The following is a 27,825-nucleotide window of genomic DNA, read 5'->3' on the forward strand; positions in this document are numbered from 1 at the left end:
TTGTGAAATATTGTGAGGATCTAACGAATCAGCCAAGACATATTAACAAGTTAGTTGAAAAACAAATATCATAAGAGATGGAGAATAATCGTTTGCGGCTCAAAATTTCGATAGATAGTATTCGATGGCTTACGTTCCAAGCTTGTATCTTTAGAGGTCATGATGAAGGCTCTAACTCAAAAAATAAGATAACTTCATTGAACTGATAAAACTTGTGGCAAATTATAATGATCAAGTTGATGAAGTTGTCATGGAAAAAGCTTCATAGAATACCAATTATAAATCACCAACATTCAAAAGAAAATTTTTCATATATTTGCAAATAAAGTGAGAAATGTGATTCATGAAAAAATTGGGAATGCTAAATTTTGTATTCTCGATGACGAAATCCGAGATGAGTCCAAAAAAGAACAAATGACTATCGTTTTGCAATTTGTTGATAAAGATTATTTTATTAGAGAGTGATTTTTTCATATTATGCATGTTAAAGATATTATGACATTAATTCTAAAAAATGAGATATGTGTTATTCTTTCTCGTTACGACCTTCAAATTGAGAATATTCGAGGTCAGTGATATGATTGAGAAAGTAATATGCATGGTGAATAGAGTTGATTACAAGCTTTACTTCTTAAATATTGTCCCTATGCATATTATGTGCATTGTTGGGCTCAAAAACTATAATTAGCTTTAGTGCAACCTTTAGAGAAGTCAAACATGTTCGTCAATTATTTGTCCATTTGACATCCATTATCAATATTATTGTTGATTCTTCTAAATGTAACGATGAATTACAATATATTCAAGCTGTTGAAATTGAAAGTTTGATTGCTTCCAATGAGATTGAGATTGGAAAATGGGCAAATCAAAATGGTACGCTACAACGAGCTAGAGATATTAGATAAAGATCTCATTTTCAATATGTTTGTTACTTGATGAAGATGTTTGGTGCTACTTACTCAGTTATCAATACTATCTTAAATGAGAAATCAAGTTATTCTCAACGCAGTGACGCTGAAGCAGTTTACATGATATTAACATCTTTTAAATTTATTCTAATATTACATATGATAAATGTCTTGTGAATGCCATAAATCTAGTTTCAACCACAAAAGTACTCATTCAAAAGTTGAGAGATGATGAGTGTGAGTCTTAGCTTGCTTATGTTAAATCATTTTGTGAAAACACTAAATTGATATTTCTAATATGAATGATCAATATACTAGAGCTCGAGACAAATCTCATCGTCAAGTTGACAAGTCATTAACAACAATTGAGCATCATTTCAGGATTGATATATTTACTGCTAAAGTAATGTTATACACCACACCACCATCTCACTTATATCCTGATATGACGCATTAATCACAATTTGATAATAAATAAGCATTCAATAAATAATTATTCAGTAGTGATAAATGTGTCAAGTCTTATCTAGTGGGATATAAGTGAGATGATAGTACGGTATATAGAATTTTTCTTATTGCTAGAATAGACTTCTAGTTACAAGAATTGAACAATAGATTTAATAACCATACAATAGAACTTCTCATTCTTAGTGTTGCTTTAAACCCTAAATGTTTTAAAATTGATGATATATGCAAATTAGTTTAAAAGTTTTATCCACAAGATTTTACTGAGTAAGAAAAATTCATTTTGAGAATACAATTGTAGCATTATGAGTTTGATGTGCTAACACATCTAGATTTTCAATATATGTCTATATTATCTGAACTATGCAGAGGACTAGCAATTTCATAAAATTCAAAAATTTATTATTCAATTGATAGGTTAATTCGTCTAGTATTAACTCTTCTTATTTCTACTGCTACTAGTAGGCAAGCATTTCTTTCATGAAACTTATAAAAACTATATTGCGTACTCGAATAAAAGGTGAGTTTCTTATAGATCATTGGTTAGTTTATTTTGAGAAAGAAACTATAAAGAATTTCACTTCAGAGATGATAATAGATTAATTTTATTTCATGAAAGATCTTCGTCGAGCTTAATTTGAAGGAAAAATTCTAAGTTAATATTTCAATTTTTTTTCTTTTTGTAATGGTCTCTAGCAAATTACGAAAAATTTAATAAAAATTATCTTATAAGATAATTTATAGGCGTGTTTTTTGTATACAACTTTATAATATATGATTATTATTTTTTATATAGCCACATGCAAAAAACACATATTACTTATACTTACACATACCACACACTTTGTCAATCGCCCCCCCCCCCCCCCAAACACACACCAAATCCTAATTCTATCCCTGAGTAGAAGAACTCTCTAGTTTAACAAGAATAAAAAATTATGTGCAGTGATGTGCAGTATAGGCAAATAGATTAAGAAAAAAATAGGTGTGACAAATCATGCTTTTAGGTCATATTCGTGTCGTGTCAAGTCATGAATATTCAACTATATAAATCAATCTAAACCCAACCCGTTAAGTTAAATATGTCAAACTTCAAAACCCTAACCCAACCTATTTAGATAACAGTTTGTATCGTATCACCCATTTTGACCCATTTAATAATTAATTATAAATATGTTGACACGACATGACTGTTTTATATAAATGAGTTGAACTAAAACGCATAATTTATTTAATCTGATTAATATAATTTTACATAAAAATTAAAATCTATATTTATTAATTACCACTATATCTTAGAAAATACATATCAATGTTTTTCAAATCTTAACATATAATAAAACTAATATTAAAAACCATACAATAACAAATATGATAATAGATCTAATATCATAATTTCAATAATAAAAACATAAGTATACTAAGAAATAACAATATTTTAACTTAATAATAATAAAATTTTAATTTTAAAATAAATTTTAAACGAGTCAAAATAGATTAATTTCGTATTAAACATGTTAATCCGTTTATAAATAATATCTTAATAGGTTAATTTATTTTGATTCAAAATTCCGTATAGTATTGATATTAAATTCACAAGTGGTATTACGCATTGCAACCCATAATAAAAAGGCCGAGGGAGTAGCCTACTACGCTGGTCCAAAGGAAAAAGGAACTGACCGGAATGACAAGAATGGCCTCAAAGTTCATATATATTACAACACCTGCAACTTATGTTACTTATCTCACGGGCGCACGTGAGCACATCCCCCCTTCTCTCGCAGAAGATACTCATTTTCCTTCTCTCCCTCTCTGTCTCTCTCACCCCGGAGGAGCTGTCTCGGTTGAGAAAACTCATTCAGGTCAGAGAAATATGTTTTTACAATTTCAGAATCTGTAATCTCCCATGGTTTTTCCTTTCTTTTTCTTCCTCAGCAACCAAACGAAATGCAAGTTCTTTGTCATAAAAAACATTGATTTTTAATAGGAAGAGGATATGGCGAGCGCAGTGGACGCGGCGGGAGATCCGATCCCGACATCGGCGGTTCTGACGGCGTCTTCGAAGCACATAGCGGTGAGGTGCCAAGCGGAAAACGTGGCCTTCCTCAAGTGCAAGAAGCAGGATCCTAACCCCGAGAAATGCCTGGACAAAGGCCGACAAGTCACTCGCTGCGTCCTTGGCCTGTAAATCCTCTCCCGTATTTTCTTTTCTCTCCTCATTTCTATTGTATTTTACTTTATTTTATTTGCTTCCCAGCGTTACCTCGATTTGTGATTTGTTTGGTTGCTGGGAAAATGTTAAAGAAGAGAGGAAATTCGAGTATCGAAGACTGACACTCTCTTAATTTGAGTACAGTTGGATGAAATAAATTGAATGAGTAAATTCAAGAAACTAAAAGGGACCGTATATATATATATATATATATATATATATATATATATGTAAATTTCAGCTTTTTAAATGTCGTTTTCTTTCAGAATGCTTGGATTGAGTGGATAAAGGGTTCTTTTTTTTTTTATAAGTGAGTGGATATGGGGTTCTCTCTCTCGAAATATCATTCTAATTGTATTGTAAACTTGAAAGATTTTCTTTTATTGTTTTGTTTCTTTGGAATTGAAGTTCTGTAGTCTTGGCAACCGTCGATAAGAGGCATTCTTGTTGTAACTAGGCAAAGGGATTGGACAATGTTTGTTGTATTCCACTGCTTTGTTGTTTTTTGTTTTTCTCGTTAACGTAAAACCTCAGCAAGTTCGTGAAATAAGGCATCACTTCGTGAAATAAGTGAAAATGTTTGTTGTATTCCATTGAATTTTTGTAGTCTTGGCAACAGTCAATAAGGCATCACTTCGTGAAATAAGTGATTACATAACTCTTGAAGATTTTTATTTTTTTATTTATAATAAGTAAACTCTTGAAGAAAATTTGAAACTAATATATTTTGCGTTGAGAAATGCTTGATCTACGAAGAGATCTCACAAATTACTTGGCTTGTTGTGACACCTTAGATCTATTTTATAACAAAAAGATCTTTACAATCTAATGTCCCACAACAAGCCACATCAATTTGTGAATTTATTTTTGTGAGATCTTTTTATGAACCTAGCACTCCTCTTTTGCATTTGGTAGGGTTTATTTCAGAGTAAGAGTCTTTCAAACTAGAGGCACATATTTTTTGTTGAAGTAAATATAGAATTTTGTTGAAAGTTTGGATTCATTCTTAAACTGCTTCATCCATACTTGTGTTCTTCCATAATTCATTTTGTCGTCACTCCTTTTGTATTCAATGAAACTTTTCTCGTTTCCCTAGATTATTTTTGCTACTAATTTCATTTCCTCAATTATCTGTTTAGTTCTCTTACCTTTTTTCCCTCAAATTTTAAGCTTTTTAAAAAACAAGTCAATATCTTTTCTATTTTTTGATTGAGATTTCAGTTGGATCTTCAAATTTCATCTTGAAGACCTGTATTGATTATGTGAACTTCTATTGCTTAGGTCATATAAATACACTACATGTAGGAGAGAGTGCGAGGGTGGTCGAGTCGTAGGGATAAACAGAAATATAATTTGAATGTATATGTTGAATCGTAGCTGGAAATGATAAAAGGCAAGAGAAAATTCTTTTGCACGCTGGATTGGCATGATACTGGACAAGTCAGCCTTTCTACTGAGCTCCTTTTGAACCCCGTAGAAATTCTTTCGGGTTATAATTTTATGAGTAATGCTACACATCATCCCACACCACACACTTTATATATAATATTATTTTTTTTTATTTTTTTTATTTTTTATTTCATTTTATTCTTATTAAACTAATTGAATTATTCTATTTATCATCCACACACTACATATTTATTATAGAAAAATGAAAAAAAAATTAAAATAAGTGTGGTGTGTGAAGTGTGAGGATGACAAGAAGAATTTTCCTAATTTTATTGGCATGTAACAACTAGTTTGTTTTTGGACATATGTTTCATTTCCTTCATAATGCAAGGTAAAATGACTTCATTCATTGTTCAGGTGGCATAATTCTCAAAACAATTTGAACTTTTTTTTTTTTTTTAAATGGTTCTGTTACAGTTTATAGAGCTCGGCTAGGTAGAATCTTGTTAATTCATTTGCATGGAACTTTTTTAGACTTTTGTTTCACTCCTGCACATGCAAAACAAATTCGACACAATGGTATGCTTAGCTGCAATTCTAATGATAGGATTCTTGGCACTGCAGGCTGAAAGATCTTCGCCAGAAGTGTACAAAAGAGATGGATGCATATGTTGGATGCTTGTATTACCACACAAATGAGTTTGATTTATGTCGCAAAGAGCAGGAAGCATTTGAGAAATCCTGCCCTTTGGAATGAGAGTGAGACTAATAACACAATCCCTTGGTCACAATAATATAGGCAATTTGCATTGAGCAAGTACTGCTGTTGCATACAGTTTTCGGCATGGATGTTGTCGCCCATTTTGGCATGTTCAGTGTTCAGGTTTTCAAGTGGAAATGCTTCCAAGCAAGATAATATTGCCCTCTTTTCAATCATAATTTGACGTTATTCCTTTCAATCAAAGTTTTGAATACTGTTTCAGTTAAGGCATTACAATAAAATATTTCAATATCAATACCGTTTTAAGATAGTCTATATATATAGATAAATTAATTATATATGTATAAATTATAGTTCCAAATAGCATCAATGCAAGTATTAAAAAGTTAAAACACATTTATAAAACTTAATAATATTTCTAAGTTCTCAATCCTACTATCTAAAAAAATAATTAATCATCTTCATCACGAAAAGAAGAGTAGGGATTTGATTTTCAATTTTTGAGAAAAAAGAATTAAAAAAAGTTAAAAAAAATAGTCTTACTACATGACCATTTGAGTAAAATTTATGAAAATTCAGGATTTTTATATTAATTACAAATAAAGTTAATTTCAGTTAGTACACTGAAACTGGCTGGTACACTAAAAATAGCTTATTTTATTGAAATGTACGAGTATTTGACTCAATATGAAATACATATTTTTCCTGTATCGATCACTATTTCGACACTCGTATCAATTATTGTTTCGGCACAGTAAATACCCGCCTTAGCGTCAAGGTTTTCAATAACAAGGCTAAAGGATTTTTTTTTTTTTTTAATTTCATTTTGCGTCCTTTAATTAACACATTTTCCTACGTGCATTATAAAGTAATAAGTAAGAGCAATATTACGTATAGTCCACTATAATGCAATTTTAGGTAATTTTATTTTTGAGAAATTTTATTTATAGTGTCCAAATGGGAACTGCATATACATGCCTTTATTAAATAAGAAAAAGTATCATTTTAGGATGGATATTTTTATAATTTAAAAAATTTTAAAGATAAAATTATTTAAACCTGTATTGCAATCCTGATTTGGAAACTACATGTAACATTACTTTTTATCTTTAAAACTTTTTAAAGATAATGGAAATTGTATGCTGCATCTGAGCAATGCAGCCTAAATGAAGACTGTACGTAACATTGCTCTAGGTCATATACCACACCCTTCAACTATCATTTTTTGTCCAATAGCATTATTATTTGTCTAAATCCGATATTTAAGATGACCAAAAAAAGGTTTATGTGGCACAATCTTGACCGTTGAATTTTGATGGATAATCCAATTCTATAGTATGTAATAGTTGAAAAGTGCAATGGGTCAATAATGTGGAATCTTATTACGCATGTTAGTTGGAAGGTAAATAGTGTATTCTCTTTTCTTTTATTTTTATTTTTTCTTCTTTGCTTTCAGTTGCTGTTTAAGGAGCAGATTATTTTTCTACTATTTGATAATTTATTTCTGATTTAATAATTCTACGGACAGTCGTCTGGTAAAGTCAGCCTGCAGTCGCCATGTCATCAGCTAATTTTAATTGATTTATCAAAACAAAAATAGAAAAGAGGCAAAAACAAAAAAGAAAACCAAACTCATACCCGCTTCTCACTCAGTTCGTTTTGCAATTTTCCATTTGCACTCACAAAAATTTGTGACTTTGTGGTGTTTTGGCGTTTTCGATCTCGGGTCAACTTTCGTGTGCTCTAGTCTGAAACTTGGAACTGATCTACAATCTCACAGAAACTTCAGCGTTCTAGACTTCTAGTGCTCTGGTGTTTCGTGACGTTGTTTCTTCTCGGGCACCTTCCTAGCCTCTTCTGGTGTCGTTTTCTAGTTTGTTTTTTATGTCTTTCTAGCTTTTTTTCTTTGGTGTATTTGCAAATAAGACAATAAATTTTAATCTTGGTGGTTCCAAGACTTGTTTTAGAGTATGGTTCGAATGATCGGAGGGATAGCAATATATATACATATTTATGAAATATAGTAATTATTTGCTAATTATCGATCAGGAAGGGGCTCTATTAAGGATTCTGTAAAGGTATCATGAAGGGTTTTTTTTTTTAATTTTTCCCCACATTTTCTTTCCTCTCACTGCTAGTTTGGTAAAGCAACTTACTTGTTGAGTAACAGTGGAATTCGGTCCAGTGTTCCAGCGCCGCTGCGTGAAAGAGGGTTACGGGCTAAGAGACAACCGAGAAGAGCTTCGGGCTGCTAAGGAGAAAACTAGTCTGAGGATAAAACTGAGGGAAGCATCGTGAATGAAGAAGGCTGCCACATCAACTGGTCTGCGCCGTTTGCCATTATCGACTGCACCCAGCATTTTTGTTTATAATTTACTTGACGAGAATGGCTTACAAGGATTGGAGCAACAAAAGTGCAGTGAAATTGATCAGAATGCAACCAACAAATCAGCGATACTAAAAGATTTGCATTCTGCGGTCTCTAAAATTTTATGCCGCAAAAATATAGCCTATTTGAGAAATAGAACAAGATGCTTCAATTCTGCTACACAATTATTTTCTTTTATTTTTTCATATCAGATATTTAAATATCCCTTCCATTTCAACCATAACACTGATCCGGGGTTGCAACTATTGCGTACCACCAAAGGAAAAAAAACATGGAACCCCTCATCTTCAATGCGTTAACCTGCAATTTCCCATCTCATACTCCGTGAATTATATCATCAAAGCAACGTCGGACACCAAATCCTGGATTTTCCATAGAAATCGTGTGAAATTTTGAACTCGATCCACGCTATGCAAATTGCATTATACGAATATATCAATTGGCAATCTGAAATCCTTACAAATATATATATATATATATATATATATTTATATATTTCAACTATAGCATTTTCATATATCTATGACATATTCCATCACAGCCAGATGTCTAACGATCATAAGAACAGGTGGCAGCACCAAGCCACCACTTCCATAAGGAATGGAGCGTAGAAGCATTTGCTGCTAAAATAACTTGAAAAACGAAAAACTGGTTTGCCATTTTTACAACAATTAATCTATTCCCCGACAATCCCCCAAAGCAAGGAACAATTGTCAAGATCCAAACCAACCATAGAAATTATTTAATGCTACAAAAGTTACAAGCACCCACTTGATTAACAAACAAAATGACAAAATCTGGAACAACACACACACAACCATGCAGAACTATCAGTCATACATACCAACATTGTACCCATCCAGAATACAACTAGCCAAAGTCATGCTTAAAATATGCTTGGAACCAGTGAAGAGCACCACATGAGCAGCAGCATATGACAACCATCAGCGAGGACTGCACAACAAGAATCAAAGAAACAGTCACCTTCTTCAGTTAACCATTGCAAAAAAAGATATAGAAAGGTTCTCTCTAGTTTTGATCTTCAATTACCCATCGCCAACACATACCATCCAAGCTGATGGGACCTTGACAGATTCATAAGTTGAGTCATGTTTCTAAATTTATTAGAAACGAAGGGAGAGGAAACACTTTCTTGCCCTCAATGGCAAGCAAAATCATCAATGAGAAAGGCATTAGAATAATAACATACAGAATTTATTTACATATTATACTCTACAAATCTTGGCTCCTGAATCTAAAGACCACAGATAATGATGACATTATATTTAAAAAGGATGTGTATTAGATGGTACTAAAATATATTTGAAAGTCAGATCATACAGAAATGGATCATGAACCGAACCAAAAATATTCTACCTGTAAGATCGTGACCGAGATCTTGAAGGACTGCGAGTTTTACCCCTTGGACTCAGTGACCTGCTCGGTGCATAACCCCTGGCAGCATGGGGACTCTGACCATTTTCCCTTGGACTCGGGGACCTCCTGTAGTCCCCCTCATCAAGTGGAGAAGGAGAACGATAATCATCCCTAGCCCCATGGTCCCTGTCTCAGCAGCAAGAGAGACATTACTTCAGAATAAAATCAAATATCATATAAATCAGCACATGGGACAAAAACATATTTCTCTACCGGAAAGATCACACCAACTAGAAACATCTCTAATTTTCATCAACATGTATCTTTACAATTCATATATCTACAACGCTCCATAAACAGAACTAATTTCAGCAGTCATTGGGATCAAAATTAGGTACATTGTTTTAAGATAGAAGAGCTGCCACTTACATCCTCTTCAAATCTATTTGATCAAAATATGACCTTTACCTGCACCTTTCTTTCCAGGATTTCTGAACAAAAATACGAAACTTGGATCCAAACAGTGAGAGTTAAGCTCTATAATGATGTACTGGATGATCAGCATCTGATAACTTCATAGCTCTCTTGGCCCCAACTTTCTAAAACCTCAAACTATCTTTTTCTTGGGCAATGTCATCGTATCTCTACCAGTAAAAACTTTGAATGGCTTCCTTTCTTTGAAGATGATTCTTTCTTTGGCCAAATATATGCTCTATATTTCTTTCTTAACTGGATGGTATATGCAAAACAAGGTATCAACTTAACAAATTTCTTATGAAAGAAAAAATTACTTGAACAGCTTAAATAAGGAGAATACATAAGTACTCTTGATCAAAGCATCTCTTGCACCAAATTTAGCTAGTCAAGTTCATTCAGCAGTAGCAAGCCTCACAAACCAAAATTCGGAGGAAAGCAAAGCCCATGGAAGTTGTAGAAAATAGCTGGTGAGGGTAACATAATAGCTAAACTTATGGAGCGACTTTGCTAGATGTAAGCAAGTTGCCCATCACTTTATGCTCTCTTTTCTTGTTAATCTTTTTTAATCCAGAAGTCTTTAAAGTCTCCCTTTTCACTTTAATATCTGCATAAACAAGGGCACCAGCAGATATTATTTATTGGAGCAAGCGCTACATTATGTCTAAGAGACAACAAACTCCTTACATCAGAAGTCACAACAAAGGAAGGTCATCAAGGTTAAAAAACTGGATGATACTTCTTGAGTTTTCAAAGATATCTTCTTTCAATAAGTGAATAAAAGTTTTACAAGATACAAAGCAGTAACCCAGGGGCCAGAAGATCTTCTCAATCCCACGCCAAAGAAAAAACAAAAAGAATTTCCATCCTTGGTTGACAAAAGTTCTTATAGATATACCATTTTGCAACTTCAGCATATAAGCTATCACTGTTGTAGAGTTATCACCAAGATAAAAGAGCATATTTATCGTGGTACACAAAAGGATAACAATCTGCCTACGTTCAACTAAAGGAGTACCGAAATAGCTTTCAAATATCAAATGACTAGCATTAGTTTTGTCTTGCTATTGCTAGCAGCAATTAATCTCAAGTACAAAAGTTCTAAATTAAACATATATATGCTAATTATAAATATGGACATGAGATAAAATATGCTAAACGTATTTTCCTTTTTCCCATGGAGGCTGAACTGGAGAAGATTTCTTTATTGGAGGAGATCTCATGGAGGTAAAAATCTCGGGTTCTTTGGCTGAAGGAAGACAATTGCACTAAATTTTTTCATCATATGGTGAACTCTCATCGTAAAAATAATGCCATTGAATATCTTCAATCAGGGGACTCCATTATTTCAGATCCTTTGGATATTAAGGATCACATTGTTACTTTCTACGAGAAGCTTTTACAGGAGGACTTCTCTTCGAGACCTAAACTTGATAGGCTGGATTTTGGGCATATTGACCAGCACTCAGTGTACTGGTTGGGGAGACCTTTTGAGGAAGAGGAGATTCTTGATGTGGTTAGAGGGATGGTGTGTGATAAAGCCAAGAGCCCTGATGGTTTTTCTATGGCTTTCTTCCAAGATTGTTGGGATATTGTGAGAGGATTTTTTTTTTTTAATAAGTAAGAAACTTTATTGAAATGAATGAAAATAGGCAAAGCATTTGTACACAGGAAGTATACAAAATGAGACACCTAATTACATTCTAGAAAGCCGAAAAGAAGACAAAAACTCATGAACATTCCCTCCCTTAGTACAATAGCAGAAAACCACTGAACAAGAGAAAACACAAAAAAAACTCCAGATTTCCTCCACTGCTTGCTCCTCCTTGTTAAGGCACCTGCTCCTTGTTAAGGCACCTGTCATTCTTTTCCGTCCATAAGCACCACATTAAGCACAAATGTATCATCCTCCACGCCACAGCCAGTTGAGAGATATTATGATGCCTATTCCAACATGCTAATAGATCCAGCACACTCTTAGGCATAACCCAACTCAGCCCAGCTCGACTAAGAATACCAGCCCAATAACTCCATAGCCACCTCACAATGTAAAAGTAAATGATCAATTGATTCCCCAATCTTCTTGCACATGTAGCACCACTCCATGACAGTCATACCAGGTTTCCTTAGATTATCAACCACCAAAATCTTCCCAAGTGCAGCTGTCCATGTAAAAAAGGAAACTTTAGACGGCACAAAAATCCTCCAAATGCTCTTCCACGGAAAAAAGACATGTTAGACAGTCAACACCTTGTAAAAGGAATTAACTGAAAACTTATTACTCCCCTTATGTTTCCACAGCATATGATCTCTCCCATCTCCACCTATCTTCACTGAATACAAAAGCTAAAAAAAACCTGCAAACTCATCAAGTTCCCAGTCTTGACCATTTCTAGTGAAAATAACATTCCAATGCACAGTCCCATTATCAAGACACAAACAGCAGCCTGCCGGCTTCCAGTCAAGCTGAATACAGCCAGAAAAACTATGTTAAGAGGTCTCTTGCTACACCATTCATCAAACCAAAACCAAATTCTTTCACCATCTCCAACCTCAAACTTAAGGTGTTTTTCAAAAATGTTCCACCCCTTTCTAATATATTTCCATAGGCAAACACCATAAGACCCCCTACCCTCCTTAGAACACCATCCCCCCAACTCACATCCATACTTCCGATCAATCACCTCTCCACAATGAATCCCCTTCCTTTTGATACCTCCACAACCACTTTCCTAATGATGTCTTATTAAATATACTCAAATTTCGCACCCCCAAACCACCATCTACAATCGGGAATCTCACCCTTTGCCAACTCACTAGATGAAATTTATTCTCCTCCCCCATGCCACCCCACGAAAAAGCTCTAAACAATTTTCAATCCAGTTTGCCACTCCCACCAGTAATGGAAATAAAGAAAGATAGTACGTAGGAAGATTGGAAATGGTGCTTTTGATAAGGGTTAATCTCCCCCCTTTTGATAGATATAGCCGCTTCCAACCCAACAATCTTTTCTTAACCTTCTCTACAACACCATCCCAAATATTCTTAGCTTTGAAAGACACCCCCAAGGGAAGCCCAAGATATTTCATAGGAAGGGAAGCAATTTTACATCCCAACAAATCCGCAAGAAAGTTAATATTCCTCACTTCCCCCACTTGTACCAATTCTGACTTTCCCAAGTTCACCTTGAGGCCCAAGACAACTTCAAAACACAATAAAACAGCCATTAAAGATTGAATCTGACTACTTTCAGCACCACAAAAATAAGAGTATTATACGCAAATAGTAAGAGAGAAATTGAAATCACACCATTACTATTATTTCCCACCCAAAAACAAGAATGAAAACCCCCACGTACTGCAGCCTCTACCATGCAACTCAAAGCCTCCATAACAATAACAAAAAGAAAAGGGGATAACGGATCCCCTTGTCTCAACCCCTTCAAAGTCTGAAAAAATCCACATGAAATACCATTCACTAAAATAGAAAACCAGGCGGTTGAAACACAATGTTTAACCCACCCACACCACCTATCCCCAAAGCCATATCTTCTAAGCATATAAAGAAGAAAATCCCAGCACACGTGATCGTATGCCTTTTCCAGATCCAGCTTGCAAAGAACCCCCGGAATGCCTTCTCTCATCCGGATATCCAAACACTCATTTGCAATCATAACTGAATCCAGTATTTGCCGATCCCAAACAAAGGCATTTTGAGGTTTAGAAATGATTTTATCCATCACCATACTCATACGATTAGCGCACACCTTCGAAATAATTTTATAAATCCTGCCTACCAAACTAAAAGGAAGGAAACCTTTCAACTAATAGGCACCAGCTATCTTCAGAATTAGAGCAATAAAAGTAGCATTTAAAGACTTCTCAAACTTATAATCAGAATGAAAATCATAGAAAACATGCATCACTTCTTCTTTCACTATATCCCAACACTCTTGACCAAAAAGCCATAGAAAATCCATCAGACCCGGGACTTTATCTTTGCACATACCTCTTAACACTTGATGCACCTATTCTTCTTCATTGGGGGATTGAAACACATTAGAGCCGGAGTGAAGAACATCAATGACATTATTGTGCCTATGAGAATTAGCCCTCTTATGAAATAACTTAGTTCATTTGTCCCCTCGTTCAACCAAAGCACTGTTGATTTTTGCCTCCAAGAAATTTCTTCCATCAACAAAACCTTCTCAATTTTGGGGACAACCTCATTTTTTCTTAACAAGGACTCCTCATTAACTACCCTATCCTCCAATGCATTCAACTCATCCCAAAGAAGATTTTTCTGCACTTTCGTATGTCTAAAGACCTCAACATGCCACTTTTTCAAATCAGTTTTAAGGGCTTTAAGTTTACCTACCACAATAAAACTAAGAGTACCAATAAAGGAATAAGAAGTCTACCAATTCCTTACCTTCTCCACAAATCCATCCGCTTCAAGCCACATATTCTCAAATTTGAAATACCGTATACCCCCATGAATGCCACTACAATCAATCAAGCAAAATTGGGGAAATGATCAAAACAAACGTGTGGCAACCTCTTCTGACATAGATCCGGATAATGTGTCTCCCAAGGATAAAAGACTAGAAATCTGTCCAACCTTGACCACCTCTGCTGTTAGACCAAGTATAAGCCCCCCTACTAAAGGGAGATCCACATGATTCAGATAAAAAATCAATTCCAAGAAATCTTCCATAGCTCCAATCAACGTAGAAGCCCTTGCCCTCTCACTAGGGAACCAAACAATATTAAAATCTCCACACAAACAACATGTTAAGTCCCATAAAAAATACAAACCCGCCAATTCCTCCCACAAAAAACTTCTATTACCATCCACATTAGGCCCATACACTCCCGCAAAAGCCCACCTCCACCTATCCTCAATATTCTTAAAAGAAACAGCCAGTGAGTACTACCCAATGCAATCCTCTACCATCTCCACTACTCTCTTGCCCCACATCAACAACAAACCTCCTAAAGCACTTAATGAAGCTAGATAACACCACCCCCACAAAAGAACAACCCCAAAAACTACGAATAATATATATATTAATACTTTGTCTCTTGAAGACAAACAATGTCAACTTAGATACAAAGAAGGGATCTAATATGGAGACATTTGTTGACATCATTGATCCCCCTTACATTCCAAGAAAGGATTTTAGGCTTCATTAAAAGACCAAGACCCCTCGGCCCTTTTAACCTATCCCTCCCCACACAACCCTCCTTGTTGTCGTAATTAATAGAGCTTTTTAAACATGTCAATTCCATCTTCCTTTTCACTATGGATCTTCTTTCTTCAATAGCAACAAGGACAGCCTTAAACTGCTCTTCAAACCCTACATAGGATATCCTCACACACTCCTATAGTTCCTCCACTTTTTTTAACACCTAATCCAATGTTAATTTGGAGGTTGGCTTTGGGGGGATGGTCCATAACAGAACTGGACTGCCTATTTCTTTCTTGTCACCCTCTACCTCGCTGACCACCATCTGTAAAGAAGCTTCCAGCAACACAATCTCTAAAGAACTAGCCATTTGCAATGCACCCTTCAACAACACTAAAGGTACTCCTACGTCTCCATCAAACCCCCCCCCCCCCCCCCCCCCAAAAAAAAAAAACCAAGTCCAGATGTTGAAACCCGTCCTCTAGCAGAATCTTCTCAGTATAAATTGGACAAAGTTCCCTCGTGAGAACTCCATTGTTCAAAAGATTCAAATACTCTACCTAATTAAGACGCCCCATCATGATTCTCTTCCAATTCCCCTTCTTCTAATTCCTCCGACCAAAAATACACCTCTTTTTCAACATCCTGAGCCACTATATCCCCTTCTTCCACCTCCAGCGGCAAAGCCATCATCGGATTCTGACCAAAGGAATCGCTAGTGACCGGCAAACAAGTTTGTGCAACTACCGCGACCATCGAAGCAAGTGGTAGCACTATCGTGCTAGAGGAGGATTCCAAACTTGATACTCCAGAAACGCCGATAAGGGACTTGGCCTTCCACACCCATTTCGGACTTTTGACCAAGCCCGGCCCAGCCCATCCACAATATTTTCACCCTTCCCACTTGACCCAATCTCGAATCCAGGCCATCCTTCTTTAGACCCATTTGCAAATCCTTACCAGATAAACCTTCAGAGCCCACTGAGCCTAACCTCAACTTAACCCAATTCAACATAAGGTCCACATTAGACTTCATATCCAATAATGCATCATACATAGCCTTCAGTGAAAAATCCTTCCCGGCACCTAACGTGCCTTCAAAGGAATTCATACCGTCACCTTTGAAAATATGAACAGACTCCTACGCTTGCCCTCCAGTCATCGGAATCTTTCCTACAGACTTCCCACGAACTTCCCCACTCCCCTCCATATACCGCAGTGGCTTCTTCAAAACCTCTACAAAGGTCCCCTTTCGACCCTTTTCAACACAAGACTACGGAGCAACCATCACGGGTGCTCTGTTTTTACTACACAAAACAGAGGAAGAAGAGACAACCTCTCTTAGAAAATCTCCAAACCTCCTCCACCCCACCCTTTAAACCTTCTGGAACAACAATGAAGCCACGTCTGCTATCATGTCCATACTCCAACACAAACATAAACCTGCCATAGCTATTGAGACATCTTTGAACTACCAGCACTTGATTCCCTCTCCTTCGAGTTTTAAAAAACTCAAAAGAACCACTAGACACTCTACAAGCTCCCACAGCATATGCTAACCATTCCAAGGCAGCTACGTCGATGGAGATGAACTTAGTGACCCTGCAACTGCTCTCTGTGATCCTCCAACCTTGGGCGTTCTCTTTTTTGAACTCAAAGAGCTTTTGATCAATACGTAACTTACAACACAAACCCATCGAACAAAACCAAAACCAATAACACCCCGACATACAAGAAAACAAGGAAAAGAAGAAAAGATTAAAAAAAATAAAGAAAGAAGCGAAACAGGGAAAAAACGAATCAGATAGACGAAGAAAAATCAAGGATCATCCCCGACGAGCGAGAAGCACCAGGGATGGAAGATGAAAGGTCATACCCCCGGAGAGAGGAGGCAGAAAAGATTCCTTCATACATGTAATGTGAGAGAGGATATTATGAAGGTTTTTATCGAGTTTCATGCATACATAAAATTTGAGAAAAAGCCTTAATGCTACCTTTATTGCCCTTATTCCCAAAAAAGTGGGGGCTATAAAGATGAAGGATTTCCGCCCTATAAGCTTGGTCAACGGGGTCTATAAGATCATTTCAAAGGTTCTCGCCAACCGAATAAGCATTGTGATGGAAACTATCATTTCAAAAAATCAGAATGCATTAGGAGACAAATTCTAGATTCAATTTTAGTTTCCAATGAATGTTTGGAAAGCAGACTTAGAGAGGGAGTTCTTGGCATTCTTGTTAAGCTGGACATGAAAAAGGCTTTTGATCATGTCAACTGGGAATTTCTTTTATATTTACTTGGGAGACATGGCTTTGGAGAGAAATGGTGTGCATGGATCAGACATTGTATATCAACGGTCAGATTTTCAATCTTGGTGAATGGTTCCTAGGCTGGATTTTTCACTAGTTCTCAAGGTTTGAGACAAGGGAATCCCATGTCTCTTTTCCTCTTTATTATTGTCATGGATGCTTTGAGTAGAAAGATTGATGCAGCTGTGGACGGGAATTTCATGTTGGGTTTCTTGGTGGGTGGAGTCTCTCCTAGTAGTATCAAGGTCTCGCGTCTTCTTTTCACTGATGATACTCTTATTTTCAGCAACCCTAATGATGACCACCTTTGATCATTGAGAGCTCTTTTATTATGCTTCGAAGCTGTTTCTGGGCTTAGGGTAGGTTTGGATAGTGAGATGAGAATTTTTTGTTTTAAATGAAAGTTTAAAATATTATTTTTTAGTATTATTATTGTTTTGAGATCTGAAAAAGTTGAATTATTTATTATATTTTGTGTGAAAATTTAAAAAAGTTGTAATGATGAATGAGATGACATATGAATTTTGTGTCTCATCTCATTTGCCAAACCTGCCCTTAGAGTCAAGTTATCTAAGATGAGATTTGGATAGTAAGATGATTTTAGATGAAAGTTGAAAATTAAATCAAATATTGTTAGAATATTATTTTTTAATATTATTATTGTTTTGCAATTTTAAAAAAAAATTAAATTGTTTATTATATTTTGTATGGGAATTTGAAAAAATTGTAATAATGAAATGAGATGGGTTGAGATGAACTCTCAATCCAAACCAAGCAATCAGAAATTGTTCCAGTGGGCTATGTCTCAAACACTAAGGACTTGGCAAACATTTTGGGTTGTAAGATCTCATCTCTTCCCATGAAATATCTAGGCCTTCCCTTGGGTGCTCCTTATAAATCTTCGTCGATTTGGGATGAAGTGATTGAGAAAATAGAAATGTTAGTTGGGTTGAAAAGGATCTATTTATCCAAAGGGGGGAGAATGACTTTGATTAAAAATACGTTGTCCAATCTTCCAATGTATTTTCTTTCCCTCTTCCCTTTGCCCATTGGGGTAGCTTATAAAATTGAAAGAATCTTTCGTAATTTATTTGTGGGGTGGTCTTGGCGATGATAGGAAGCTCCATCTAGTAAGTTGGGATAAAGTATGTTCATCAGTTACTTGTGGGATTTTAATAAAGCCCTTCTCAGAATGTGGCTTTGGAGATATCAATTAGAGAGGGATGCATTATGGAAAAATATAATTGATGCTAAATAAGGGAGGGCTTGGGGATGTTGGTGTTCTATGAAGTTAGAAGTCTGTATGGAGTGGGCTTGTGGAAGTACATACGGAATGCTGGGGGGCATTTGTTAACCATGTTTTCTTTAAGGTTGGAGGTGGATATAGGATTCACTTTTGGCATGATCTTTGGTGTGGGGAATTGGGCCCTCAAAAATGCTTTTCCTTCCCCATTTAGAATGGCAAAGGACAAAGACGCCAGTGTAGCTGATTCTATATCTTTTTCCAATAATATTCCCGAATGGAATGAGAGATTTATTAAAGATGTTCATGATTGGGAAGTGCCGATTGTTACTGCCCTTTTCAGTAGACTGTATGACATAAAAATGGTGCAGGGAGGAGAGGACAAAATGTTGTGGCAACATGCTGGAAATTCAATTTGTTATGTTAGCTCTTATTATAAAGTGATGGCGTGCCATTGTCAACCCATTCCCTTGGAAGTGTATTTGGAGATCCAAGGTACCTACTAAAGTTGCTTTTTTTCTGCTAGTTGGTGTCACTCGGGAAGATTCTGACAAAAGATAATTTGAGGAAGTGGGGAATGACTGGTGTTATTTGTGTAAGAAAGATGGGGAGTCAATTGATCATTTGTTCCTGCATTGTGAGGTGGCAAAGACTCTTTGGGATGAGATTTTCAGCAGGTCGGGTATAGCTTGGGTGATGCCCAAGAGAGTGGTGAATCTATTGGCTTGTTGGAAAGGAGGATCTATGGGCAGCCATCACATTGCTGATAATTGGAAGATGATTCCTCTATGCCTAATGTGGTGTTTATGGCTAGAAAGGAATGGACGTTTGTTTTGATGACAGAGAACACTCGTTGGGAGAATTTAGAGAGGTTTTCTTTCAAACTCTTTGCTTTTGGGTGAAAACTCTTGTACTAAAAATGGGGATTTTTTAAATGTTTCCTTTTTAGACTTTGCTAGTTCCTAGTTCATAGCTTGTATTTAGGTGTTTCCGCTTATATACTTCATGTGTACTTGAGCTATGCCTATCTACTTGCATTAATAAATCTCTTATTACTTATCAAATAAATAAATATATATACCCAAATCATTTGAATTACTCATGCATTACATGGCCAATCCAAAGCACAAGTAGCTTACATCAGTTTATGCATTGCATAGCAAATTCAAAGCATGGGGAAGGGGTAAGGGTAGTGCCAGACGGGCAATGAAAACAACAACACTGGTCAGATGTATGGCATTGTTTGGTTGAGGGGACTATTATCACATTGAAAATAATAAAACCATCTTATGGAAATGGTACTCACACACAATGTTCTAAACAATTTATTTCAGTTTTATACAACAATGTCACTTTACTTCTAGGCATATAGGAGAACCATAACCATTCTGCCATGAATCGATGCTGCCATTTATAAAAAAAAGATCCAATGTCAACTGAAAACATAATAATAACTAATGCACTCAGTATTTATGCCTGAACTCACCAAAAATTGAAATGAACACAAAATATGAATGGGTTAGAATGTATAATTTTTTTGTGCATTCTATGTGGTCATAGAAAAAGTGAAAGAACTCTAATATTACTCCAAACAAATATCACTGTAATATTAATAGAGGAAATGACCACCACACAAAAAAATAGTCCCCAATTATCAATGGAAACTCCTCTAAGAGAGAAAATCCAAACCTTGAGTCGCGCCTAGCTGGTGTAGGTGACCTTGAGTAAGCTGAGACGAGCAAAAACAAATTAAAATAACTTTTTTCTATAAGCAATACAAGTTAAGATAATTTAGCAGAAATTTTAGGGAACATATTTTCTTTACACAAAACTACATGGAATACTTTTCCAATTTTGTAAAAATAAATTAATTGCAAAGGCAAAAGTATAAACTGACAGTGGTAACGTCGTCTAGGGGACCTTGGTGGAGTTCTCCTTCTGCTTCCATATCGACCACTTTTTTTAGGGATGAAGGGTGCAAGAAAGAGAAACAGAGTCAGCAATCAGTTGATAAGGTAGACAGTTTATTCCAATTAAGAGGAAGATTACATACCAAACAAAAAAGATCATGCTAGAAAATGTAAGAGAGTTGAAATGTTGTTGTACCTTACGCGGGAACTCGTACGCATTTCTTGAGGCGTTTTTCTATTCTCCTCAGCAAACACGATTCTTATTTCACGTCCACCAATAACTGTATGGTTCAGTTGTTGTTTGGCTTCAGCAGCATCTTCAGCATATCGGTATTTCACAAATCCAAAGCCCCGCGGCTCCCTATTAATAATGAAAAATAATAATTCAAAATCATCAAATTAATACTATCATAGTATTTGAACCACAATATCAACAAAGTAGGAAGTATAGAACTTATCATTTTCACAAAAGTGTTTGCTAGCAAGGCATTCAAGGTAATTCTCAAATTGCAGTGATGTGGAAGATGATACCAATTTGCCTATGGTGTTGCATATAGATGGGGAGGAATAGTCGGAGTTTTGAGGATCATGAAAATGGACAATGGACGAGATTAGAACTTTTTGTCTTCATACATTATTCCATTGGCCAATTAAAATAGACTTTAATGGCATGAATGTACATGATTTTCTTGTATCTTTAGACAGTCATGCATAGGTGTGATTCTTGTATATGTCCCGTGTACTTGGTTTCACCTATATTTAATAAAATTCCTATTTACTGACCGAAAAAAGAAATCTATCTTTTTTAGCATGCACACACACACAACATAACCATACAAATATTACAATAGACATTTAAAATCAAACTGATCTATACCATTGCCATAATCCATTCTTGAAGACAACATAACTTGCACTGCTTTTTATGCAGGGTTTGTAACCAAAATCCAAATATTAGTCACACTTTATTCTGGGCTATTAGCATTTGTACAGACATATAATTCTGCACTGTGGAGGTACATAATGGATCGGTTGCAGTATTACTAACAATAACATAAGGACAGAACCTAGACATGTCCATAGCCCATGAACTAAAGTCTTGCAAGTAAATTGGCAGCACGTGTGAAATGGGAACTAAGATACATGCATAATTAAGATCCAAATAGAATTCTCAACAAAATTTCCGTAAGGCAGCAAATACTTCAAATTGCCATGATTAACGGAGAAATAGATAGGCATGCCAACCTTGACATGCGATACACAACTAGATTCGAAAACCTATGACGCGGACACATATGGTAAGACTGAAAGCATACCCAGTATGATAGTTCTTTGGTAGATACACATCCTTCACGGGACCAAATCGCTCAAATGGGATCCTCAGATCTTCTTGCCTGCACACCATAGTTTAAAACCCCAAATATTTCATTCTTGTACAATTGAGCAATCATCGAGTATATTTAGGGTTTGAAACATAATTAAAGTGAAAATTTAAAGAGAAATGCAGCTAAGATAATAGAAATTCAGACCAGTTTTAGATAAATAAGCATCGATGAAAAGAAGAATTGAAAAAAGAATAACAATTCCAAAATTTCTCTATACAATGACATTGAGGAAAAAGAAACAGAAGAGACCTAGCGTCAAGGGGGAGATTGCGGACGAGCAGGCCAGAAGAAGCAGGGGAGCGACGGTCTCTGTAGGACCTGCTTTCGCGGTAGCGATCGCGAGGCTCGTCGTCGTATCGCTTGCGTCCACGTGGAGGGGTTCTGCTCCGCCGGCGAGGGCTGTAGCTTCTGCTCCGGCTTCTGTACCTCGCCATCGCTGCAGATTCTCTCACTTCTTTCTTGCGATTATGAGCAGATAGGTTATAGGTAGAGCCAAGGGACGGAGAGGGTTTGAACACAGAGCACGGTAAAACCCTAACCTTTGGGGGTAACAAAGGAGAAGAAGTGATATTTTTCTATCTATCTATACATGCGTGTATAGTCCGTGTTTGTGAAAGATGCTCTAGCGTTGGAGGGAGAGGGTTAAGGGCTTCCCGGTCCTTATATTTCAAGCATCAACCTTTGCCTTGGGTTTTTGAATTCAGCTCGCTTTAGGTGTGGTTTCGATTGAGATATGAGATAAAAAGATTTTAAATAAAAAGATAAAAATTGAATTGAAATTTTAAAAAATTGATTTTTTTTTTATATTTTATATAAAAATTTAAAAAAATTATAATAATGAAATGAAATGAAATAGATATTTTTTGAATCCTAACGGGGCCTTAGATTAGGTTTGATTAATAAATTGAGATAAGATGAATTGAGATGAAAATTAAATAAAATATTGTTAAAATATTATTTTTTAATATTATTATTATTTTAAATTTTAAAAAATTGAATTATTTCTTCTATTTTATATAAAAATTTGTAAAAATTATAATTATGAAATAAAATAAAAGAGGTTCAAAATATTTCCCGATCTAAATGAAGTTGAATGATAAATAAAAACAATTATATATATATATATATATATATATATTTATATATATAAAATGGCTATGTGACGGAAATTTGTTGTTTTAGCGGAGCTACAGTAATTTTAAATGTTTTTCGTTAACTTTCTATTAAATCCGTCTGTCCATCGACTTCACTTGTCTCATTGATTTCTAATTGTTGTAAAATAATATTTATGAGAAAGGAAAATAAGGCTTCCGGCACCAAGCACCTCTTCGTATTCATCACTGTCGCTTTGTCTTCTGCACGAGAGTTCCAGTTTCCCGATGTGCATTTTCAATGGCTTTTGCCAAGCCCCATAATCTCCTTTGGAGTGTAGTCTTTGAGAGAGAGAGAGAGAGAGAGAGAGAGAGAGAGAGAGAGAGAGAGAGAGAGAGAGAGCACTAGAAAATTCGAGTTCATTTTCCTGTAAAGTCGTCGTAGAGGAATGAATATGTGGGCCGTGCATGTCAAGAACACCACTCAAACCCCTCTCTTGCCCAGAAACTCGTTTCCTGAGAAACCCATGTCTTGGAACCTCGAAAGAAAAGCCACTTCTTCTGCCAAAGTAGAGGAATGGGGGTTGTGTGAGATCAAAGTTTTGAGGAGACCCAGGCTTTGCACTTCTTCGTCTTTGGTTGTCAGAGCTATGGCGAAGAAGAATCACGAAAATGGTATCTGGTCCTTTTTCCCTCTTAATGTTTTTTATATTTTATTTCTATGTTCCAGAGTTCGTGTGCAATCAATCCTATTTAGCCTTTGTGTGAAAATTACCTTCTTGTTTTTTAGATATGGATACATGCTGCGAAGTGGGGATTAGAAATTAGGATCTTGATGGGATATGGTTCAGTTGCCTGCAACTCTTTTGGTTATGGAGGTATGCTGTTTTTTAGATGGGCAGCTTTGGAAACCTTGATGGTGCCTCTTTGTTCTAATTCTTTTAGCATTGCAGCTGTCCATGGGTGCTACATCGGGAACAAAGGAGATCATGGTTGCAATTTTTAAAGCTGGATATTTGTGAACTAAGCGCCATTGGGATTTGAATAGCACCAACAATGAGCAATAGAGACAATTTCATTATCGTTTTCTGCTCCAACATTTGCCAAAGTTAATAAGCCACACTTTCTGGCTCCTCTGGATTTTTGTGGTACAGTAGCGACAAATTCTCTTCCCTATTAGTCCACTGGTGTCTTGAAAATACCTTGTGATGCTTTCATTAAGATATTTTCTTTATGAATTTAGGTTGCATTTATAGGCTGGAATTATATATATCGACCTGATATTTTTCTTTGTTGAACTGCTAAATATTTATGGCTTTTCCCTGTATCCGTTTGGATATGGTAACTTCGTGGAAGAGGCATCAAGGGCTCTTGTATCAAATTTGGTAAAAGGAACGTGTGGGTTTTAAAATGGGTTGTTTCTGAAACTCTTGCAAATCTCGATCAAAATCCAAATCTTCAGTGCCTTCGGTATGTTTTTTATTTCTGTTTGAACAATTATTTTTGTGATCCTGAATATTAATAGGCCTATTAGAAATGTTGCAACATGCCCTCATTTAATGGGTGGCTGGATCATTGGTACAGATATGGTACTGGAATATTTTAATTATTAGAACTCATCTAACTTGGTAAGTTTTTTAAAATGTTTTCAAAAGTATCGTGATTGAATAGTATCTATATTACCTGTCATTTTAACATACCTGTTCTATGGATCAATGTCCAGTCCTAGAATCTTGGTATTGGATTTAGTTCGACCTTCTATTACATATTTTTTTTTAAAGAAAACACTTCATCTTACCTCTTTTTCAGTCTGAAATGAAAGAGTAAAAGCCCAAAGAGGCACAATGCAAGCAGTAGCGCGAGCAAGAGCAAGAGTTTATCCAGGTCTCCTTACCCTTAATAATCCTTTTCTGCTCGTTGATGGAACCATATTACTATCTTATGTCAGCATCTTTATTTTATTATTCTTTGTTTATGTATGTGATATTTTCTACTTGTATATGTAATAGTTTCAACTTGTATATGTGTGTTGAGTTCGACCAGAATGCTAATTGCAAACTTGTTTGGCAGGAGAGATCCTATTGCAGCTGATCTGTTGATTCCTGAAGATTCTATGAGTGTGCCTTTTTATTGTTGAAGAAAACTTTACCAGTAAATATCCTAGGCAAGCAATAGCAGACCTATCATGGGTAGACTTTAGACTGGATTTTGTGGTTGTTTTCTAAACTGTCGAAATGATTTCTAAATCTTATTGAAGCCTCTAGATTGAAACTTGCACATTCACTATATTTGTATTGCATATAACATTTGCTAAATTCTAGCTTTTCATAATTTTAGGGTGTTGGATATTGATACCTCTACCCCCTTCTTTATGCAAACCATATACTGTAATCATTATCATTTTTTAAATTTTTTGTGTTTACAGTTAATGATTTATTGATTGCTCTAAAATGTTCCATGAAATTACTCTGCTTCGTGGTGACCATGTTTGTCTCAAACATTCTATAGCGTGATTTTAGTGTGGCCATGTTTGTCACAAACATCCTATTTAGGCTTTCAGTCTCCCAAAAGAACTTGACCTTGGGACAGCAACAATTTTTAGTTGATAAAATGAGAAGTAAAGATTATGCCACACATTCACTTCCTTTCAATGTGATGATGACTCTCTATATGAACCTCAAGGAGTATGATAAAGTTGAGTCGATGGTTTCAGAAATGATAGAGAAAAGCATACCGCTAGATATATATTCCTATAGTATTTGGCTATCATCTCTTGGATCACAAGAATCTGCAGAAAAGATGGAAGAAGTATTTGAACAGATGAAACTGGACAGAACCATTAATCCCAACTGGAGTACATTCAGCAGAATGGCTACAATGTACATTAAGATGGGGCAGTTTGATAAAGCTGAAGATTTCTTGAAGCAGGTGGAGAGTAGGATAAAAGGCCGGAATCGGATACCTTATCATTATCTCTTAAGTCTTTATGGTAATGTTGGTAAAAAAGAAGAAGCTTATCGTGTGTGGAAGGTTTACAAAGCAAGTTTTCCAATTATTCCAAATTTGGGATAGCATGTTATAATATCGTCTCTTGTTAGGCTAGGTGATTTGAAAAGGGCAGAAAAAATTTAAGAGGAATGTTTACAGGTGAAATCATCTTTTGACCCTAGAATTGGAAATCTTCTCATGGCTTGGTATATTAGGGAAGGAAGTTTGGATAAAGCTGAGAGTTTCTTCAACCATATGATCGAAGTGAGAGGAAAGCCAAATTCAAGTACATGGGAGATTCTTGTTGAGAGGCACATGGCAGAGAAGAGGATTTCGGAGGCTTTATCCTGCTTGAAAGAAGCTTTTAAGGCCGCGCGAGAGTTGGAGGCCAAAGCCTGTCAATGTGTCTGCCTTCTTTAAGCTCTGTGAAGAAAAAGATGGCACGGATAGCAAGGAGGTTTTGGTTGGACTATTGAGGCAATCAAGATATCTTGAAGATGAAGCATATGCATCACTCATTGGTTTATCACTAGGAGACAGCGGGGGCAACGATGGGTCTGAAGTGCTTCCCAACCAATTTTAGAGTCGCCTGTAATATACTTCTGCTTCTATTATCTACATTGGAATATCAATTGTTAGACCAAAAGGTGCACGGAAGTTCTTACTGAGGATAGATATGCATCACTCATTGGTTTATCACTTGGAGACCAAAAGATGTTAATGTGCCTGAATTTCTTCCCCGAATCCCTTATGTTTGACTCTTTTATGTAATTCTCAGCACTTTTTTACGAATTAAATTGACGAGTCAACTGGTTTCTAAAGGTATTCTTGATTACAAATTAATGAATGAATAAATAAAAGCAACCTATTAAGAAGATTGGGCAAGCCAACTAATTTGATTGGTTGTTTGGAACGAGGGACCAGAACTCTCTCTCTTGTTTGAGAAGCCAACCATGGCATAATGTTGGCGTCTACCCGTTGAATTGCGTCTACACCTATCAAAAAAATTTTACGTCTCTCACTTAATTTTTTTAAAAAAATCATATTATTTTTATTAAAAATTTTGCCTCACTTAACTAAATAAACGTGCTTTACACGTTATTCCTACCTAGTATATATATATATGTATTCTTACCAATAAATTTGGGGCAATATGTCGAACGCAGCAGCTGTCTTTGGGTTGTCTATTCTCGAATTCCTATTTGCAGCGGAGTTTGGATGAGTTGGGTTACTGTCCTGTTCAGGTTAAAAAAATAAAAAATTCTTTTTTTCTTTTCATATATTTTAATATTTTTAAAAAATTAAAAAAATACGTTAATATATTTAAAATTAATTAAGTAAAAAAATAAAATAAAATAAACTCTTTTAACCAGCGGTCAAATATACGGGGGTATACAAGCTTTTTCTAACTTGAATTATTCCTTCTGTCTGAAACGTCCTATTCCATTCGACCACAGGTCTGTGCTCATGAGTCATTACCATAAAATTTATGAATATTAGATAAATTTAACTTTAGGTTATTTCATTTTCGTAAATTCTCATATTAAAGTATTCATATCTCATTTTTTTATAAAATTTTCTATAATTTAACTGAAAAATACATTCTTTAAATTTTTTTTTTTTTAATTTTACTTATCTTTCAAAAACTCCCTATATCTCATTTCATATCCTTTATCTATTCTATTAAAATAATATTTTTCTATTTTTTCTTTATTATTTTTTTCTCTCACTTACATTTACAAACTTAACTATTCAATATTTTTTCTTATATTTTGAAC

General features: G+C 35.4%; 3 protein-coding genes across 5 annotated transcripts; 2 read left to right on the forward strand and 1 right to left on the reverse strand.

Moving 5' to 3' along the window:
- The first annotated feature begins 3,114 nt into the window (after window positions 1-3,114).
- Window positions 3,115-5,938, forward strand: LOC122300473 (NADH dehydrogenase [ubiquinone] 1 alpha subcomplex subunit 8-B). The gene is made up of 3 exons (XM_043111158.1): window positions 3,115-3,235; window positions 3,361-3,557; window positions 5,599-5,938. Exons 2-3 carry the CDS (start codon window positions 3,370-3,372, stop codon window positions 5,729-5,731), a joined length of 321 nt encoding a protein of 106 aa, XP_042967092.1. The 5' UTR covers window positions 3,115-3,235; window positions 3,361-3,369; the 3' UTR covers window positions 5,732-5,938.
- Window positions 5,939-7,603: 1,665 nt separating this feature from the next.
- LOC122300474 (serine/arginine-rich SC35-like splicing factor SCL28) lies at window positions 7,604-22,626 on the reverse strand. 3 transcript variants are annotated; one of them, XR_006240030.1, is made up of 8 exons: window positions 22,218-22,626; window positions 21,900-21,977; window positions 20,780-20,944; window positions 20,571-20,629; window positions 20,363-20,402; window positions 9,462-9,647; window positions 8,929-9,038; window positions 7,604-8,042 (listed from the first exon to the last, which is right to left on the reverse strand). XR_006240030.1 is itself a non-coding variant. In XM_043111160.1 (7 exons), exons 1-7 carry the CDS (start codon window positions 22,400-22,402, stop codon window positions 9,029-9,031), a joined length of 723 nt encoding a protein of 240 aa, XP_042967094.1. In that variant the 5' UTR covers window positions 22,403-22,626; the 3' UTR covers window positions 8,718-9,028. The 3 variants fall into 3 exon arrangements, 1 of the variants encoding a protein (XP_042967094.1); XR_006240029.1 differs by lacking the exon at window positions 7,604-8,042 and adding an exon at window positions 8,142-8,446; XM_043111160.1 differs by lacking the exon at window positions 7,604-8,042 and having other exon boundaries at window positions 8,718-9,038.
- Window positions 22,627-25,669: 3,043 nt separating this feature from the next.
- On the forward strand, window positions 25,670-26,565 carry LOC122294753 (pentatricopeptide repeat-containing protein At1g02150-like). The gene has a single exon (XM_043103690.1). It carries the CDS (start codon window positions 25,670-25,672, stop codon window positions 26,129-26,131), a length of 462 nt encoding a protein of 153 aa, XP_042959624.1. The 3' UTR covers window positions 26,132-26,565.
- The last annotated feature ends 1,260 nt before the right edge of the window (window positions 26,566-27,825 follow it).

The sequence above is a fragment of the Carya illinoinensis genome, chromosome 2, assembly GCF_018687715.1.
Source record: "Carya illinoinensis cultivar Pawnee chromosome 2, C.illinoinensisPawnee_v1, whole genome shotgun sequence".
NCBI classification, from domain to species: Eukaryota; Viridiplantae; Streptophyta; class Magnoliopsida; order Fagales; family Juglandaceae; genus Carya; species Carya illinoinensis.

Bases quoted from the DNA above. Each gene is read 5' to 3' on its own strand.
- LOC122300473 (XM_043111158.1), top strand. From the start codon at position 3,370: ATGGCGAGCGCAGTGGACGCGGCGGGAGATCCGATCCCGACATCGGCG. The intron at 3,558-5,598 runs GTAAATCCTCTC...TTGGCACTGCAG, and splicing joins ACTCGCTGCGTCCTTGGCCT to GCTGAAAGATCTTCGCCAGA.
- LOC122300474 (XM_043111160.1), bottom strand. From the start codon at position 22,402: ATGGCGAGGTACAGAAGCCGGAGCAGAAGCTACAGCCCTCGCCGGCGG. The intron at 20,403-20,570 runs GTCAGTTTATAC...TGCTCGTCTCAG, and splicing joins CCCTAGACGACGTTACCACT to CTTACTCAAGGTCACCTACA. The intron at 9,648-20,362 runs GTTTGGATTTTC...CTGCTGAGACAG, and splicing joins CCAGCTAGGCGCGACTCAAG to GGACCATGGGGCTAGGGATG.
- LOC122294753 (XM_043103690.1), top strand. From the start codon at position 25,670: ATGAGAAGTAAAGATTATGCCACACATTCACTTCCTTTCAATGTGATG.